At 40.1% G+C, this 20,773-nt stretch overlaps 1 protein-coding gene across 1 annotated transcript in view; it reads right to left on the reverse strand.

Annotated features, from left to right (window-relative positions):
• The window catches only part of mcmdc2 (minichromosome maintenance domain containing 2), a 55,162-nt gene extending 38,083 nt beyond the window's left edge, over window positions 1-17,079 (reverse strand). The window contains exons 1-6 of the mRNA XM_073038011.1: window positions 16,980-17,079; window positions 14,146-14,276; window positions 13,940-13,999; window positions 9,201-9,396; window positions 5,004-5,126; window positions 3,192-3,299 (exon numbers count right to left, since the gene is read on the reverse strand). Of these exons, the coding sequence (XP_072894112.1) occupies window positions 3,192-3,299; window positions 5,004-5,126; window positions 9,201-9,396; window positions 13,940-13,999; window positions 14,146-14,276; window positions 16,980-17,079 (718 nt within the window). The remainder of the gene's footprint in view (window positions 1-3,191; window positions 3,300-5,003; window positions 5,127-9,200; window positions 9,397-13,939; window positions 14,000-14,145; window positions 14,277-16,979) is intronic.
• Between the last annotated feature and the right edge of the window lie 3,694 nt (window positions 17,080-20,773).

Genomic DNA, 20,773 nt, shown 5'->3' on the forward strand with positions numbered 1-20,773 from the left:
TCTCAAAATTGCACTTTTGAAGGCATCACTCTTACTATACTTTTGCCAGAAAATAGCCTGTTCCAATCCACACTGCCAGATTATTTCTGATACCATCAAAATCGGCCTTTCTCCAATTTAGAATCTCATGCTGTGGCCAAGACCTATCTTTTTGCATATTTATTTTGAAACTAGTGGCACTGTGATCACCAGATGCAAAGTGTTCCCTTACACAAACTTTTGTCACTTGCCCTGTCTCATTCCCTAATAGCAGATCAACTATCACACTCTCTCATCAGGACTAATATGTACTGATTAAGGAAACTTTCCTGAACACATTTGACAAACTCTATCCCATGTAGTCCTTTTACAGTACAGGAGTCCCAGTCCATGAGGTAATGTTACAAATACATAAGACCTTGGTCAGACTCCACTTGGAGTACTGTGTTCAGTTCTGGTCACTTCACTACAGGAAGTATGTGGCTAGTATAGAGAGAGTGCAGATGAGATTTACAAGGATGTTGCCTGGATTGGAGGGCGTACCTTATGAGAATAGGTTGAGTGAACTTAGCCTTTTCTCCTTGGAGTGACAGATGATGAGAGGATACATCTGATAGAGGTGTATAAGATGATGAGAGGCATTGATCGTGTGATAGTTGGAGGCTTTTTCCCAGGGTTGAAATGGCTAACATGAGAGGGCACAGTTTTAAGATGCTTGGAAGTAGGTATAGAGGAGATGTCAGGGGCAAGTTTTTCACACAGAGAGTGGTGGGTGCGTGGGATGCACTGTCAGTGGCAGTGGTGGAAGCGGATACAATAGGGTCTTTTAAGAGCCTCTTAGATAGGTACATGGAGTTTAGAAAAATAGAGGGCTATGCGCTAGGGAAATTCTAGGCAATTTCTAGAGAAGATTACATGGTTGGCACAACAATGTGGGCCAAAGGGCCTGTAATGTGCTGTATATTTCTATGTTCTATGTAATATGTGGAATGTTAAAATCACCTACTATCACAACCTTATATTTATTGCAACATTCTGCAATCTCTCTGAAAATTTGTTCCTCCAAGTCCTTTGGACTGTTGGGTAGTCTGTAATATTGCCCCATCAATGTGGTCAAACCCTTCTTATCTTTCATTTCTGCCCGTAACCTCATGTGACAAGTTCTCCAGTCTGTACTGACTGAGCACTCCCATGACATTTTCCCTGACTAGTCATGCCATCACTCCTCCTTTAATCCCTCCTGCTCTGTCACATCTAAGATGGAATATTGAGCTGCCAGTCCAGCCTTGCCTGTTGCACTAATGTCTACAATATCATAGTTTCAGGCATTGATCCATGCACTGAGCCCATCTGCTTTTTACGATATTCTTACATTGAAACATACACAGCTCAATACATTAGTCACCCTATACTCAATCTTTTGGTTCCTGACCTTGTGTAAGGTCTTAACAACATCTGTCTCCACACCTCTCCACTAACTGTTTTGGCACTGTGGTTTCCATCTCCCTGCAATTCTAGTTTAAACCCCACTGTGCAGCACCAGCAACCTCCCCACTAGGATTTTAGTCCCCTTCCAGTTCAAGTGCAAACCATCTCTTCTGTACCACCAAAGACTCTAGCAAATTTCTACAGATGTACTGTGGACAGTATTCTAACTGACCGCATTACCATCTGGTAATTCAAGCTCACTGGTAATTCAAATGGCAAGAAACACATTTTCTGAGGTAAAATGCATTAAATTATCACCGCAAACTGTGAGGGGGCAAACAATGGTGAGGCGAGTTCACAGGATGAGCCAAGGTGGTGTGTTGTACAATCCATGTAGATGGCGTGAGCCATTCGGAGAGGAGAAGTTGGGTCAGTGCTTGTATAATTTATACATTCTTTGATAATAAATGTACTTTGAATCTTTTGCTTTTATGTTGGCTTTGACTTCCCTTGTCAGCCACAGTTGCATCATTCTGCCTTTAGAATACTACTTCTTCTTTGGAATGTACCTATCCTGACTCTTCTGAGTTGCTCCAAATGTATACTATGCCATTGGTGTGCTGATCATAAATGTGATGTTGTGTATGCATGTTTTTGAAGATTATTTTTGATATGAATCAAAGGGGAATTTAATATTTTTCTCAAATTTAGCAGGAGTTTTTAAACTGATAAACTACAGCAGCTAAGAATTTTCTAGCAAGTTATTAATGATTAATGTTCTATGAGTCCTATGTCTGACAGGACATAGAATGTCAAATGCATGGTATTCAATATCAGTTGCCTTGTTGACTGGAAAAGCACTTTTCCACAAACCAAATAAATGGGAAGTTATCCACTATGACCTTCTTGCACAGGCAAGGGTGATGGCACGTTTGCAGGAGGAGCTCAGAATGCTGGAATGTTTCAGTGGGGAAAATGCAGAATCAGAAGTGTTACTGATTCTTAATAATCAGCAAGTAACATTTTGGTTTTTAATCTCTGATTTAACATAAAATTACATTAGCAGAAATGTCTCTAATTTGCCTCAAGTTAGGGAAGCAGTAAATTAATTCACACTTGATTGCTATCCAATAAATCCTTCTGGAAGTGCACACAAGGACAGACAGGATAAGAGTTTCCCATAATCCTCCACAGTTATTAAGAGGTACAAGATAGCTACTGATGCCCATTGTGTTGTATGTTATCCTTTGGGAAAGGAAAGATTCCAGCAGAACCTATTGGATAATGATTGTAAGAATCACAACCACAGAACCGTCGTATCTTCTTCCATTCTTTAAAGTACACGTGATATGTTCTTAATTATAGATTGTGATTATGTCACCCACTAAATGCCCATCTTTTGACAACTAGATTCCTTTGAAGTACATTTTGCATGAAATATAGGGCTGCACTGCAGTTAAACAAGGAAAACTGCTACATAATATTTTCAAAACAATGCTACCTTTACCTTTATTTCAGAGTATAAGTTGCTTACAGATTTGTCAGTAAATGACATTAAATATAAAGAATCAGTCAAAATCCTGTGTAGCAATTTGAGTGGAGAGCAACAAATTGAGTGAAAATGGTATGAAATGGTATTTACTTTAAGAGATAGCTGACCAAAATGACATTTACCTGTAGAGACATTCACAATATTTGCAATACCTTTAAGTATTGCTTGTCATTTCAATAAAACAAAAATCTTAAATTTTAGTGCCATGTTGCAAATAAAAAAGCTAACTTACCCCTTAAAAACACAGTGAAAGACTGATACCTGGAACATGGCTTGTTGACTGGATTTCCTTTAATAACATCAAGGGCAGCTGCATCAATCATTTCAACAAGCTGTTTGTCTTGAAAACATATAAATAAAGTTGAGCAAACATAGTTACATTTTATGGAAATTTATATCAGTTCTTTCAGGGCATTATAATTTATTTAAGGACTTAAAAAACTTTAAACAAAGTACATTTTTGAAAAAAAGTTAGATCTCTCCCCCCAAAAAAGGAGAATGTGATATTTCAAAACTTAATTTCATAGATTTTGTTAAGTGAGGCTATCAAGTCATGTAGAGCATCCAAAAGAAAAGAATTGGAACTGTGATACAAATTAGCCAAAACAAACTAAATGGTAAGAAGAGTCTTGAGAGCCTCACTGACTTCACTCTGTTCCTGTAGAATGAACAGATATATTTGTAAATTTATAGTTAGGCATTCTGTAATTCATTTTTATATTTTTCAATAATTTTATGACATAGTATTAGTCTGTCTAATCTGCACACATTTCCTGAAGAAAAATAATAAAGAATTCATTATCATTAATAATGTGTTTAGTTATCCTGCACCAGCATTGTAACACAATGGCATGCAGCAGGAAACCACACCCAACCTTAACCACCAGGTTTGGAATTTCTGCATTTTTCAGCATTATCCAGTAAAAGAATTCTGCTTTTACCTTAAAATTATTTGCTTTTTAACACTATCATAGTCTTCAGTTACTTCACATTGCCTTCATTGCTTCAGAAACTCCTTCCCCATTTCAAAAATGCAACTAATTTCAAATATTTTCCTACCCACCCAAGTTCCATAACTGACAATGAAGCAGTGTTTTTATAATAAAAACTTTATTGCAGAACAAATAACATGTATTATATTTTAAAAACACATCTGAAAGTAACAAAAAATTGTTTTTCCATTCCAACATTTAATTTACAAACTTTAAGCTAATAAAAACATTATATACGTAAAAATAACATTCCACACTGTTATCAAGTGCTTTCAGATTAAACCCTGGAAAAACACTATACTTGTACCACCCGACTTAATTTTTTCTTGGCCCCTATCTCAGGTTGAACCAAATAACCTGCAATCCTGTTTGGCCTTGCATTGAACTTCTGACCCAATATTACCTCCTTTACAGACAAGTGTGACACACAAATTCTGAACCAAGGGCTCTACTTTTTTAGATAGATAGATAGATAGATAGATACTTTATTCATCCCCATGGGGAAATAGAAACAATATGATGGTGGTTAAGTAGAAAAATAACAGAAGGTGACAAATCATAAATGAACATTTTAGGTGGTGTTTTAAATTACACTTTTCCTCCACTAATTTTTTCATAATCCTTCTTCCTTTTTTATACATTAAAACCATCCCAGTGATCAGATTAAATGGTCAGGATAAACAGACTTTTTTTAAAGTGTTAAAATATTTGGGACTGGTTCTTTCTATTCCCCCTCTGACAATACACACATCTCCACAAAGCGGCTTTCCTGAGCAATAAAAAGAAGGAAACTTGCTCTACTTTTCACTGTAACCTTGATCTAATAAAGTTAATTATTGTGGCTTGGCATTGGTTGCTAATTACATAAAACATTAATTGGCATTTTAATTCCAATATCCATTAAGCAGAGATTTTACAGAAGTTCAGTCCTTCACCCTCACACACTAAAAGTCTTTCACTTGATTTAGAATTGCCTCTTAGTAGTTAACATGTTCAAAATGTCATTATTTTATGTGGAAAGAAATTAGGAATATATTGAATTATGTACATACCACCCAGCACTCTGAATTTCACGTCTTCCTTGAGTGGAGAGTTACACAAGGTGCAAGTAAAGTCCTTTCGCACAGTTGCTGATTCTGTAGCACCTACAGTATGCACCCGAATATACCGAAAGCCTGGTATATGTAATGACATTATATGTTTTTAATTCAATACCCTTTCAGAACTCAGAGTTGATTTTAATCAGTTCTTAACATTAGTGCAAAATACATTTACTAAATCAGGAACCATATTAATGCACAATGTTTCAGCAATCTTAGATCAAAATTATGTACTAATAGATTATATTAGTAGGACTGGCTGCTTAAATTTATTTATTCAAATATCAGATTGGATTAGAGGTAACAAATGTCTTAAAGATAAAAGATCCTGGCATTTAAAAAAAAATTAATCAATCCCTTTGAAATTATGTATTTTGTTGCTTGTAGCATCTTATGGCACTCATTCCAGTAATGTCTCAAAATAAAAGGTTGTATATTAACTATGACTGATTAAGGATGTGATAAGCATTTTACAAATATACATTATATTCTAAAGTTGTCTAAAGAGTGGTACATTCAGAGCATGGAAATGGTAATATATGTCATCAATTTCTCTGGGAAGTTAAACAAAATTTAAAACCAAGGAAGGTTAAGAATGCTTGCACAAATAAAACATGGAGGATAAACTCCATAAGCTATTTATAAAGCAAAGGTCAATTATTAATGTTTAATTTCAATATTTCATGCTCCATTTAACAAGTTAAGTTATAATTAGAATTATGTAGTAAACTTCAAAGTACAAAGTAAATTTATTATCACAGTATTTCATGTAGATATGCTCAATGGTGGGGAAGGCTTTACCCATGATGCACTGGGCCATATCCTCTATTTTTGTGGGATTTTCTGTTCAAGGGCATTGGTGTTTCCGGGCTGTGATGCAGCCAGTCAATATACTCTCCACTATAGATGTTGGTCAAAGTTTTAGATGTCATGCCGAAGCTTTGCAAACTCCTAAGGAAGTAGAGATGCTGCCATGCTTTCTTCATAATTGCACTTACGTGCTGGGCCCACCACATAAACAATAACACCAAGGAAGTTAAAGTTAAAGTTGCTGACTCTCTCCACCTCTGATGAGGACTGGCTCATGGACCTCTGGTTTCCTCCTCCTGAAGTCGATAACTATCTCTTTGGTCTTGATGACATTGAGTAAAAGGTTGTTGTTATGGCACCACATGGCAAGATTTTCAATCTCCCTCCTATGTGCTGATTCATCACCACCTTTGATTTGGCTTACGACAGTGATGTTGTCTGCAAACTTGAATATGGTATTGGAGCTGTGTTTAGCTACACAGTCATAAGTGTAAAGCGAGTAGAGCAGGGGACTAAGCACACAGCCTTGTGTGCACCTGTGCTGATGGGATTGTGGAGGAGATGTTGTTGCCAATCCAAACTGACTGGGGACTACAAGTGAAGAAATCGAGGATCCAATTGTACAAGGAGGTATTGAAGCCAAGGTCTTGAAATTTATTGAATAGTTTTGAGGGGATGATGGTATTGAATGCCGAGGTCTAGTCGATAAATAGCATCCTGATATATGCACTTCTGCTGTCCAGATGTTCCAAGATTGACTGAAGTGCCAATTAGATGGCATCTGCTGTGGACCTGTTGTAGGCAAACTGGAGTAGAAACAAGTCGCTTCTTGGGCAGAAGTTCAGAATCAGAATAAGAACCAGGTTTAATATCACCAGCATATGTTGTGAAATTTGTTGTTATGCAGTAGCAGTACATTGCAATACATAATAATACAATACTGTAATTTACAGTGTGTGTATATACATGTATGTATATATATGTACAGTATATTAAAAATAAAAAAAGGGCATGTCTTGGGTAATGGGGGTCCTTGATGATGAATGCAGCCTTTTTGAGGCTTCACTCCTTGAAGATGTCCTGGAAGCTGGATAGGCTAGTGCTCATGATAGAGCTGAGTGAATTCAAAACTTCCTGCAGTTACCCCCCCCTCCCCCCCACCGTACCAGATGGTGATGCAGCCAGTTAGATTGCTCTCCACAGTACACATGTAGGAATTTGCGAATGTCTTTAGTGACATACCAAATCTCCTCAAAATCTGAATGAAACATAGCCATTGTCGTGTTTTCTTTATAACTGCATCAACGTGCTTGGCCCAGGATAGATCCTTAGACATGTTGACACTCAGGAACTTGAAACTGCTCAGATTTTCCACTACTGATCCCTCATTAAGGACTGGCGTGTGTGCTAACATCTTACCCTTTCTCCATAATCGATTCTTTGGTCTTAGTGATGTTGAGTGCAAGGTTGATGCTGTGACATCACTCAACTAGCTGATATACACACTCTTGTACACCTCCTCGTCACCATCTGAAATTCTGCCAACAATAGTTGTGTCATCAACAAATTTATATATAGCATTTGAGCAGTGCCTAGCCACACAGTCATGGGTGTAGAGAGAGTAGAGCAGTGAGATAAGCACACATCCTTGAGGTGTGCCAGCGTTGATCATCAGTGAGGTGAAGATGTTATTTCTGATTCACACAGACTAAGGTCTTCTGGTGAGGAAGTCGAGGATCCAGTTGCAGAGGGAGGTACAGAGGCCCAGATTTTGGAACTTTTTAATCAGAACTGTAGGAATGATGTGTTAAACACTCTGTAGTCAATAAACAGCAGCCTGACATGAGTATTAGTGATAGTCAATAAAGCAGCTCACCCTGCTCTTCTTGGGCACTTTTATGATTATTGCCTTTTTTGAAGCAGTTTGGAACTTCCTACTGTAGCAATGAGAGACTGAAAATGTCTTTGAACATACCTGCCAGTTGGTTGGCACAGGTTTTCAGAGCCCTACCAAATATGCCATCGGGGCCTGATGTATTACAATGGTTCATACTCTTGAAAGACGTTCTGGTGTTAGTCTCTGAGACAGAGATCACAAGGTCACCAGATACTGCAGGGATCCTCATAGCTGTAGTTTTATTCTCCCTTTCAAAGTGTGCATAAAAGGCGTTGAGCTCATCTGGGAGCGATGCTAGGCTTTACTTTGTAGGAACTAATGGCCCGTAAACCCTGCCAAAGTTGACGTGCATCAGATTCCACTTCTAACCTCAATCAGAATTGTTCTTTTGCTCTTGGGATAGCACTCCATAAGTTGTATCTGGCCTTTCTTGTATAGTCCCGGATCACCAGACCAGAATGCCACAGATCAACTCCTCAGCAGACTATGAATCTCCTGGATCATCCATGGCATTTGAATCAGGTATTACAGCAAGTTGTCGTAGACACATATTCATCCAAGCAGGCTTTAATGAAGTCAATGACAACTGTGGTTTATTCATTCAGACTCAAAGATGAATCCCTGTACACTGTCCAGTCCACTGACTTAAAGAAGTTCTGTAGGCACTTCTCCACCTCCTTTTCCCATACCTTCTTGGTCTTCTCTACTGGTGCTGCAGACTTCAGTCTCTGCCTATATTCAGGGAGTAGAAGTAGTCAGGTGATCAGTGTGGGTGAGGGATGGAATGGTAAGCCTTCTTGTTGGTAGAGTGACACTGGTCCAGTGTGTTGGCTCCTCTAGTTCCACAAGCGATAATTGAGGGACCTTTTCAAGCTGGCCTGGTTAAAATCCCCCAAAATGATAGAGAAGGCATCAGGATGTGCTGTTTCATGCCTGTTGATTATGTCACTCTGTTTGTCTAGAGCCTGCCTTATACAAGCCTGAGGCAGAATATATACTATTACCAAGCTGATGGCTGAAAACTCCCACGGTAGAAAAAATTGGATGACACTTGATTGCTGGATATTACAGGTCGGGTGAGCAGGACTGGGATAGAACTGCCAAGTTAGTGTGCCACGGGAAGTTAATCATAAAGCATATTGCACCACCTCTGCCTTGAAAAGCTCAGCAGTTTACCTGATGTTTCATCACCACCTCCCACTGCGGATGTAAGTGCTACTGATAATAGTCATTGAAACATGTTACCACATTCTTCTTAGGTACCGGTACAATTGAAGCCTGCCTGAAACAGGGGGGTACCTCAGATTGCCGAAGTGAAAGGTTAAGAATCTCAGTGAACACACCAGCTGGTGTTCACTTAGATCTTTAAGTGGCATAAATAAATAAAAATAACACATTAAAACACAAGTTTTTATTAAATTCCTACTGATTATTTTTCTTACCTGTTGAAAAGGGGCAGCTTGATTCAGAACAAAGGAATCTTGCACCTTGTGTGTACTTGGTTACAGTTGTCATTGCAATAACCACTCCTTCTACCTTATAATACCTCAGCAGCTGGTATCCACGGGGGAACTGACAAAGGCTAAGCGAGTAATTTGGTAATGGAGGCAAGTGTGTCAACTTTAGCACTACATTAACCTTGAAAAGACCAGATGAAGTTATTTGTGGAAGAATTGCATTTAACAATTAGTTTTTCTTTAAATCACTGGATAATTCTATTAAGTGTCAGTACTGCCTAGCAGTACTGGTGGTTCTAAACTAGAAGACTATACATGCAAATCAAGGACTACATAATGCAGGCTCATACTTCCAGTAAGGGAGGGGAAAATGAAAGGAAAAGCACAATCGAAACTGCTTAATTCCACTTAAAATTCTGCTTTATATTTGTACCATTAGCCTGATAATTAAAATAATGAAGCTATTTAAAATAACCATAAAGATATGAAAGACACTGTTGGAAACAGCAGATCAGGTAGCATCTTTGCAGAGGAAAGGTGTTAGCTTTTTGGATTGAAGGCCTTTCATTAGAATTGTAAGTAGAGTCAAAAATAGATTGTTTTATGTTGCAGAGAAGGTGGGGGAGTATTATAGGTATCAGCAGTGCAGAGTTGGTTGGCCCATTACCAAATTTAAGGTTTTTTTCAGCATTTGGGGCTTCTGATTTAGGATCACAGAGGGCTTCATTGAAAAGACAGTGAGATATTGCCCAATCTCTGTAATACTCCCTGTGCCATGTGCTGGTCAGGACAGGAAGAGGATGATAATACAGATGAATAAGTGGGTGAGGAACTGATGCAGGGAACAGGGTTTCAGTTTCTTGGATATTTGGAACCTTTTCTGGGGTGGCAGTGACCTGTACAAGAAGGATGGGTTGTACCTAAACTAGAGAGGAACCAATATCCTGGCCTGTAAAGTTGGTAGTACCACTCAGGAAGGGTTAAACTAGTTTGCAGGGGGATGGGATCCAGAGCACCAGATCAGAAAGTGGAGGGATGGAGAGGATGGTAGATGTCAGGGCCAGTAAAAACAGGTGGGAGCAAAAGATACGGGACAGATAGTTTGAAGTGTGTGTATTTTAATGCTAGTAGTATTATGTGTAAAGGTGATGAACTTAGAAGATGGAACTATAATGTTGTGGCCATTACAGAGACTTAGTGAGAGAAGGACAGGAATGGGTGCTTAATATCCCAGGGTTTCAATGTTTTAAATAGTGAGGGAGTTAGAAGAGTTGGGGTATTGCACTACTAATCAGGGACAATATCACCGCTGCCCTCAAAGGGGACATAATGGAGGGCTCGTCTAATGAGTCTATGAGTAGAACTCAAAAATAGGAAGGATGCAATGACTCTGATGGGATTGTGCTACAGATTCCCAATAACCACCAGGACACTGAGGAACAGATATGCAGGCAGAGTCAGGAAAAGTGTAAAAACAATAGGATTTTTGTCATGGAGGACTTCAACTTCCTTAATATAATCTGGGACCTTCTCAGTACAAACAGTTTAGAAGAGGCAGAATTTGTTAGGTGCATCCAAGAGGGTTTCTTAAATCACTGTGTCAATAGTCCAACAAGAGAGGACTGTACTGGACCTGGTGTTTGGTAATCAGCCTGGCCAAGTGACTGACAATTCAGTGGGTGAACAGTTAGGGAACAGAGATTACAACTCCTTTAAGTCTCAAGATTGCTAAGGATAGATAAGGACAAACATGAACCTTGTGGGAGAGTATTAAATTGGAGAAGGGCAGATTATGAGAGCATTAGGTAGGAACTAGGGAGAGTTAATTGGGAACAACTGTTTTTGAGCAAGTTCACATCTGACATGTGGAGGGTGTTTAAAGACCAACCAACTGCACAGAGTACAAGATGGTTATGTTCCAGTAAGAAGAAAGGACAAAAATGGCAAGGCAAGTGAACCTTGGATGTTGAAAAAGGTGACAAATTTAGTCAAGAAGAAAAAGGAAAAGTAAGTAAAGCTTAGGAAGTTAGAATCAAACAGAGCCCTTGAGGATAAAGAAGACAGAAAAGAACTAAAGCAAGTAATTAGAGAGCCAGGAGGGGTCTTGAAAAGTCCTTGACAAGCAGGATTAAAGAGAATCCCAAGGCATTCTGATTATACAGTACATCAAGAGCAAGAGGGTAACTGGGCAGAAAGTAATAGCACTCAAAGATAAAGGGAAGAACATTTGCTTTGATGCAGATGATGCAGGTGAGGTCCTTAATGAGTACTTTACATCAGTATTTAGCAAGGAGAAGGACATGGTATTGATATGCTAGGATATTTTGTAGAGGAGGAGTTAAAGAGCATTAAGGCAGATAAATTCCCAGGTTCTGATAGGATATACCCCAGCTTATTGAGACAGGCAAGGGAAGAGATTGCTGGGGCCTTGACTAATATCTTCATGTCCTCTCCAGCCACAGGCAACATCCCAGAGGCCTGACGAGTAGCTAATCTTATTCCATTATTTGAAAAGGGAACAAGGGATAATACTGGACACTCTAGACTGGTAAGTCTCAAGTCAGTAGTAGAGAAGATACTGGAGAGAATTCTTAGGAATAGGATATATAAGCATTTAAAAAACTTGGGTCAAACATAGAAAACCTACAGCACAATACAGGCCATACTTTACATGTGCTCACTTTAGAAATTACCTAGGGTTACCCATAGCCCTCTATTTTTCTAAGCTTCATGTACCTATCCAGGAGCCTCTTAAAAGACCCTATTGTATCAGCCTCCACTGCAGTCACCGGCAGCCCATTCCATGCACTCACCACTCTCTATGTAAAAAACTTACCCCTTACATCCCCTCTGTACTTATGTCTAAGCACCTTAAAACTGTGTCTTCTCGTGTTAGCCATTTCAGCCCTGGGAAAAAACCTCTGACTATCCACACGATCAATGCCTCTCATCATCTGATACACCTCTATCAGGTCAGCTCTCATCCTCTGTCGCTCCAAGAAGAAAAGGCCGAGTTCACTCAACCTATTCTCATAAGGCATGCTCCCCAATCCAGGCAACATCCTTGTAAATCTCCTCTGCACCCTTTCTATAGTTTCCACATCCTTCCTGTAGTGAGGTGACCAGAACTGAGCACAGTACTCCAAGTGGGGACTGACTAGGGTCCTATACAGCTATACATTACCTTTTAACTGTTGAACTCAATCCCACGGTTGGTGAAGGCCAATGCACCATATGCCCTCTTAAACACACAGTCAACCTGCACAGCATGTTTGAGTGCATTTTGCCTCGGACCTCAAGATCCCTCTGATCCTCCACACTGCCAAGAGTCTTACCATTAATACTATATTCTGCCACCATATTTGACCTACCAAAATGAACCACCTCACACTTATCTGGGTTGAACTCCATCTGCCACTTCTCAGTCCAGTTTTGCATCCTATCGATGTCCCACTGTAACCTCTGACAGCCCTCCAAACTATCCACAACACCCCTAACCTTTGTGTCATCAGCAAATTTACTAACCTGTCCCTCCACTTCCTCATCCAGATCATTTATAAAAATCACGAAGAGAATGGGTCCCAGAACAGATCCCTGAGGAACACAATTGGTCACCAACCTCCATGCAGAATATGACCCATTTATAACCACTCTTTGCTTTCTGTGGGCAAGCCAATTCAGAATACACAAAGCAAGGTCCCCTTGGATCCCATGCCTCCTTACTTTCTCAATAAGCCTTTCACGGGGTACCTTATCAAATGCTTTGCTGAAATCCATATACACTACATCTACTCCTCTTTCATCAATGTGTTTAGTCACATCCTCAAAAAATTCAGTCAGGCCCATAAAGCAAGACTTGCCTTTGACAAAGCCATGTTGACTATTCCTAATCATATTATGCCTCTCCAAATGCTGCCTCTCAGGATCTTTTCCATCAACTTATCAACTACTGAAGTAAGACTCACTGGTCTAAAATTTCCTGGGCTATCTCTACTCCTTTTCTTGAATAAGGGAACAACATTTACAACCCTCCAATCCTCCAGAACCTCTCCTGTCCCCATTGATGATGCAAAGATTATTGCCAGAGGCTCAGCAATCTCCTCCATCACCTCTCACAGTAGCCTGGGGTATATCTCATCTGGTCCTGGTGATTTATCCAACTTGATACTTTCAAGTTGTGTCTTACTAATTTAACTGAGTTTTTTGAGTGGTGACAAGCATGATTGATGAAGGTAGAGCTGTGGATATTGTCTGCATGGATTTTTGTAAGGCATTTGACAAAGTTCTTCATGGGAGGTTCATCCAGAAGATTAAGATGCATGGGATCCATGGTGAATTAGCCGTTTGGATTCACAACTCGCTTGTTCACAGATAACTGAGGGTAATGGTCGAAGGGAGGTCTGTGATCAGTGGTGTTCTGCAAGTATCTGTACTGGGACCTCTGCCATTTGTGATATATATAAATGACCTGGATGAAAATGTAGATGGGTGGGTTAGTAAGTTTGCAGATGATATGAAGAGTGGTGGTATTGTGGACAGTATAGAAAACTGTGTAAGAATACAACAGGATATAATGTATATCATTTGCAATATGGGCAAAGAAATGGCATGTGACTTTTTGGATAAGTCAGCTTGCTGTTGTTTCTTATATGCAAAGAACCCTTATGGTACATAAACTCAGTCAACTTGATAAAGTTTAATTAGAACTTGATACCCCTATTTACCTGACTTTCAGTTTCTATTTGTGGAATTAGTGACAATGTCTTGATAGATGTGAAGCACACCTGAAAAATATTCTTAAATTGATTAACCTCTGAACACTGCAAGACTTCAATTAAACTATAAGAATTATGAAAACTGGAACTGAAAATGTTTTAAAAATCACTATTTGTCATCACTAGCATCATTCAGGACTTCTCTTCTTACTCACAGACTGAAACAAACACGTTGCTCTTATTGGCTGATGAAGAACACAGTTACCAAGTCTTGCATCCAACTCTGTTAGATCAGATGGATTCACATAAATAATGAAGCGATAGACAGCATGACATTGTTTGGAATCTGTAAAGTAAGCGCAGAATAAACAAAATATTTGTAATTCCGATCCTAGAAGAAGACTGTCAAAATAAATGTACATGCATACTAATCAGGGTTAGTAACTGCTAAAATACTGCCAGCTCCAACAAGATTCTACCATGTGTTCCCCACCCCTTTCTGAATTTATCTGATATACTTCCATGCAAACTCACATGGAGTGGCTGGTAGGGGTGGAACATTGGATTTAGGACTGCTGAAAGGGGAAAGGAGGGGTAGGGAACACATGTATAGTGATAGAATCTTGTTGGAGTTAGCAGAAATCCTGGAGACTGTTGGGGAGGAAGTAGAGTACCATAAGAACTTGTTTTTTTTTTCAGGATATGGAGTGAGCAGAGGTTTGGGAAATAGATGAGAATTAGTCAAGAGGTAGTCTGTCCTTTATGGCATCGGGGAAGCCTTGAACCATTTTAAGACAAATCAGGTAATCTCATATTCATATTACCAGATTCTCCTATAAATATACCTCCACAACCCTTTTAACAAAAGATGTTGAACATACTCTAAAGATCAGGAAGTATTTGTGGAGGCAAAAAAAACAGTAACAAAGTTAGAATTGATACAAGTTACAATGAGAGGAGAGGGGTGGAAAGAGAATAAAAAGGAAAGGGTTGGAGAACTTTAAAAATTTAAAGACTGAATGGCTGTGATGCCAGCTGAAAGTAGTTGGCAAAGGGATATTTGGATGAAGAACAGCAGGAGATAAATGAATACCACAGAGAGTTTTATTAAAACTGGATGTAGAATTTATTATCCAAGATGTACTTACATAAATAGTGATCCAGAGTTGCAAAAATTAAAATTCTTGATTCATATTATAATCTCACTGGTGCCCCTTCTTGCTTCTCCTAATTTCAATAAGGCAAACTGCAATACATTCTAGTCTGACATTGTAATTATCAGGCTGATCTCCGCCAGGCAGGCAAATGAATAAAAATATTTTAGTGGTTTAATTCTATTTTAAATTGCTCCCCTCAAAATAGAAAATGACAGTATGTTGCACTAACCTGGCTGGTAGAAAAATTATTCTAACTGGAAATTTCTTTGAAGATGACTGGAACTAAAGAAGGGAGCCTTCACTCCTTGTGTCTGATTTTCCTTATTGCTGTGTTCTTTCTTAGCTGGGCAGGTTACCTAAAACATGACCAGTGCTCAAATACTGTGGAATGAGTTCATTAAACCTGAACAATTCTCTTTACCTTAGGGAAAGGCCATAGAGGATGAGGGGCAGTCATCTGGGGTTATGGCATGAGAATCACCCAACCTCCTGCTCTCCTTTCAAGATAACTCAGTGAGGAACAGGTTGGAATTGTTGGGCAGCATACATATAACAGAACATTTAGTTTACAATACATGGGTTAAAGGCTTACATGGTTTACACTCTTTTTAACTTTGTAAAGGGACATCCTACAATAACATCTTTCTCATTAGTTGTGTAAGGAGTTGGCCAAATACCAAATATTGCATATGCTCTGTATCTCCTTGAGTTAATAAGATACAGAAAAGCATGAAGCCAGTGTGATGTGGAAGTGATGGGAATGTAACTCCAAGTCAGATTTATTGGACTTTGCAAAAGTATATATAGCACAGGTGATGAAAAATTTACTTGCAGCAGCATCAGTCACATTGCATCAGATCATTGGTGTTCACATAAAAACATAACATACATTATACTCAATTTTTAAAGAAAGAACACAATTGAAACAAAAAAGTCCATTATATTGCAAAGTGGTCATGATGTTGTTATACTGAGGTAGTAATCAAGATTGTGCAGATTGATTCAAGAAGTGAATGGCTGAAGGGAAGTCGCTATCCTTGAATCTGTTAGTGTGGAATTTCATGGTTCTGTACTTCCTATGTGAAGGTAACTGTGAGAAGGTAGTGGGGATTTTTGATGATGTGTTCAGATCTGGTCACCTCACTACAGGATGTGGATACTATAGAAAGAGTGCAGAGGAGTTTACAAGGATGTTGTGTGGATTGGATAATCCTTATGAGAATAGCTTGAGTAAATTTGGCCTTTACTCCTTGGAGCGATAGAGGATGAGAGGTGACTTGATAGAGGTGTATAAGATGATGAGAGGCATTAATTGTGTGGACAGCCAGACGCTTTTTCCCAGGGCTGAAATGGCTAACATGAGGGGACATAGTTTTAAGGTGCTTGTAAGTAGGTACAGGGGGGATGTCAGATGTAAGTTTTTCACACAGAGAGTGGTGGTTCCATGGAATGCACTGCTGGCAGTGGTAGTGGAGGCAGATGCAATAGCGTCTTTTAAGGTTCTTAGATAGGTACATGGAGCTTAGAAAAACAGAAGGCTATGCAGTAGGGTAATTCTAGCCAGGTTCTAGAGTAGGTTACATGGTTGGCACAAATTTGTGGGCCGAAGGGCCTGTAATGTGCTGTAGATTTCCATGTTTTATGACAAATGTTTCCTTCTTGAGGCAGCCCCTAATATAGATAATGTGGATGGTGGGGAGGGATGTGCTCCATGTTAGACCAAGTTCACTAAGGAGGTGAAGAAAAAATTCAGTATGGCTGGGGCCTACAATCATCCAATGTGTGGTGTCGATGGGAGATGTGTAGTCTCAGTTCATAAGATTTGCACATAGGGTAGTTCATTAGTTGAGGGTTTTTTTGTATTTACAGGTATTTTCCTTCAAAAGTATTACCATTGTACCGCCTGCAGTCACTGATAAATTTGTCTAGCCCTCCAGTCCTGTCCAAGTAAACTAGGGCCACTTCCTTGAGAGCCAGATCCTCAGGTGCCATTTTTAGAGAAGAGCCAGGTCTGGCTTGTTGCAGTTCTCGCTGGATCCTTCGCTCCACTCGGCGCTGTTTCACGCTGGCAGGACCGGGCCTTTATCTCCCGCACTGAGTTGTCAAACACCAGGCTTTGCTCCTCCCATGGGCCGCCCGAAGCCAGATACTGACGCGCAGGCGCAGCGGCCCCTGGCTCATTGGCGCCCCCTGTGCAATTAGAGCAGCCAAAACATCAACTCGTCACTCGTGGGCGCGCATGAGAGACTGTAGGTGCCCCACATGCCTGCGTTGGTTTTCGGCAGGAGCTGTCGTACAATTCACTAACCACTGGAACTATTAAGGTTAACGGTGCAAAGGCTTTTTTTTTGAAGGTCAATAAAATGTAGACATTCAGCAGGCTGATCGACACCTTCAATGATTCAACAGCGATGGGGCATCAGACTCTTTCTGAATGTTAGTCCGAATGTGAACCAGCATCCAGAATGCAAGCAGGGAATGCAGCCAGAGGGTCTAGAGTTCAGACTGAGTTCCTTAGGCGGAGTTGAGGTCTGGAGGGTTTGCGAGAGCAGAGGTATCTTGCCTGTACATTGTAGAAAATTGTACAAGAGTAATAAAAGTTTTTTGTTAACAACACTAACTTCTTTATTAATCAGTTGCCATTGTGAAACTGAGGAACTAAGGGGCAGCATTTGGCCACAGTGTCGGAAGGGAGGACACGGCTCAAGCATAATCCAATCCAGACCCGTTAATGAGGTCTCACTGAACAGTCTCTACTGGTCATGCCAATTTCCTAAAATCTCTAGAGACAATCTATCATAACCAACATTTTAACCCACTGCCTACTGCTTGCTAACCTGATGCAATATAAATTATTCCTCCATGCACTGAACCCATAGAAATAGAATAATGTTATTTCCCGAATCCTTGAAAAGGTATTTGCTTATCAACAATCTTCATTGATCGGTTCGGGATTCCGGTCCAACATTCAATACACACAAAATGCTGGAGGAACTCAGCAGGCCAGGCAGCCTCTATTGAAAAGAGTACAGCTGCTGAGTTCCTTCAGCATTTTGTGTTGCTTGGATTTCCAGCATTGCAGATTTTCTCATGTTTGTGACTAGTCTCATACTCGTCTGCTCCACAGCTGCATGCAAGCTATTCAACCTCATTGCTCAAACACAATGCGCAACATTTAACACACTTTGCCATCAAAATCAGAGGCAGCAACGGCTGTCTGCTGCAGATCAGGCATAGCCTGGATCTCACAGTGTGGCAATGTTCGGCATCATTGGTAATTTACTATAGCTTCATTCATATATGAATGGGTATCCATGTCAGTCTATTTTATATCCTTGCAAGTGGAACAACTGCTACACCTGCCCCTACACCATTCATACCTCACTACCATTCAGGGCCCCAAACAGTCCTTCCAGGTGAGGCGATAATTCACCTGTGAGTTTGTCGGGGGTCATCTACACCGGTATCCGGTGCTTCCGTTGTGGCATTCGATACACCGTGAGACCCGACGCAAATTGGGGGTTCGATTTGTCGAGCACCTTCGCTCCGTCCGCCACAAAAGGTGGGATTTCTCGGTGGCCACATATTTCAATTCGATTTCCCATTCCCTCATGTCGGTCCGTGTCCTCCTCTAGTCCCACGAAGACATTGATGCTGATGACTGCTAAGTTGCTCTAGCATTTTGTGTATATTGCTCAAGATTGAACATCTGCAGAATAGCGTGTCTCATGTGGAAAAGCGGTAGTGAGGTCAGCTGAGAAGATCATCGGGGTCTCTCTTCCAGCCATCACGGACATTTACAATACACGCTGCATCTGCAAAGGAAACAGCATTGTGAAGGACCCCATGCACCCCTCATACAATCTCTTCTCCCTCCTGCCGTCTGGGAAAAGGCTCCGAAACATTCGGGCTCTCACCACCAGACTATGTAACAGTTTCTTCCCCCAATCTATCAGACTCCTCAATACCCGAAGCCTGGACTGCCACCTTGCCCTACTGTCCTGTTTATTATTTATTGTAAATACCTGCACTTTTTTTTTGTGCACTTTATGTAGTCCTGTGCAGGTCTGTAGTCTAGTGTAGCTTTCTCTGTGTTGTTTTTTTATTAGGTAGTTCAGTCTAGTTGTTTGTACTGTGTCATGTAACACCATGGTCCTGAAAAACGTTGTCTCGTTTTTACTATGCAAGGTACCAGCAGTTATGGTCAAAATGACAATAAAAGTGACTTGACTTGACTTGAATATGCCTCTTATTGTTTGAACATAATGCCTGCATGTGTGGGATACAAACTATGTAATAACTATGGCCATGGCAGTGAAATTTGGTTGCATAGGCATAAAGGATACCGTGAGAAAAGGATGCAGAAATTGACAAGATTAATTTCTATTTACTGTGTATCACCAGATTGAGTCTGGCATTAAGTACCCTTAGGATTGACAGAATTATACTGTCAGAAATCAGACATTAATATAGTTTTGTAGAAGCTGGCAGTACTCAATGTACTCTGAACTAAAACAATCTGTGCTTTATTGAGCAATGATTATTGGTCACAACAGCAGAGTTAACTTTACTATTATTCATTAGAAGAGCACACTTACACCCTTTGTGTTACAGAATCAAAGAACACTACAGCTCAAAACAGGCCCTTCAGCCCATCTAGTTCAAGCTGAACTATTACTCTGCCTAGTCCCATTGATGTACAGCTAGACTATACTCCTCCCATCCATGTACTCATCCAAACTTCTCTTAAATGTTGCAATTGAACCCACATCCACTGGCAACTTGCTCCACACTCTCACTACCCTCAGTGAAGTTGTTCTCTGTCAGGTTCCCCTTACATATTTCACCTTTCACCCTTAACCTCTGACCTCTTGTTCTAGTCACACCCAACCTCAACGGAAAAAGCCTGCCAAATTTATTCTTTCTATATTCTCCTATATTCTATTGGGGGGGGGGGGGGGGGAGTCCTAACCTATTCAAACTTTTCCTTATAACTCAGGCCCTCAGATCTGCAACATCCTTGCAAATTTTATCTGTACTCTTTGAATCTCATTGATAACTTTCCTGTATTTAGGTGACCAGAACGGCACACAATGCTCCAAATACAGCCTTACCAGCACATAATACAACTTCAACATAACATGACAACTTATACTCAATAGTCTGATTTATGAAGGCCAATATGCAAACAGCTGTCTTTACAACCATTATCAAGGAATTATGGATTTGTATTCCATATCATTCTGTTCTACCACACTCCTCAGCACCCCACCATTTACTGTACCCTACTCCTGTTTGTCTTCCAAAAGTGCAAAACCTCAAACTAAATTTAATCTGCCATTTTCAGTCTTTTTTTCCAGCTGGTCCAGATCCTCCTGCAAGCTTTGAAAGTCTTCCTTGCTGGCCACGATGCCACCAATCTTGGTGTCATATGCTGATCCAGTTTCTACAATAGCATCTATTGCATTAATACAAACAGCAAATAACAACCCAGCCCAGCACTGATCCCAGTGGCATACCGCCACCCACAGGTATCCATTGAGAGGCAACCATCTATTACCATTCTCTGGCTTTTCCTGAAACACCAATACATATTAAATCCAATTTACTGCCTCATCATTAATGCCAAGTGACAGATCCTTTTTGACCAGCCTCCATGCAGGACTTAAGTCAAAGGCCTTGCTAA

Source organism: Hemitrygon akajei, chromosome 1 (genome assembly GCF_048418815.1).
Source record: "Hemitrygon akajei chromosome 1, sHemAka1.3, whole genome shotgun sequence".
NCBI classification, from domain to species: domain Eukaryota; kingdom Metazoa; phylum Chordata; class Chondrichthyes; order Myliobatiformes; family Dasyatidae; genus Hemitrygon; species Hemitrygon akajei.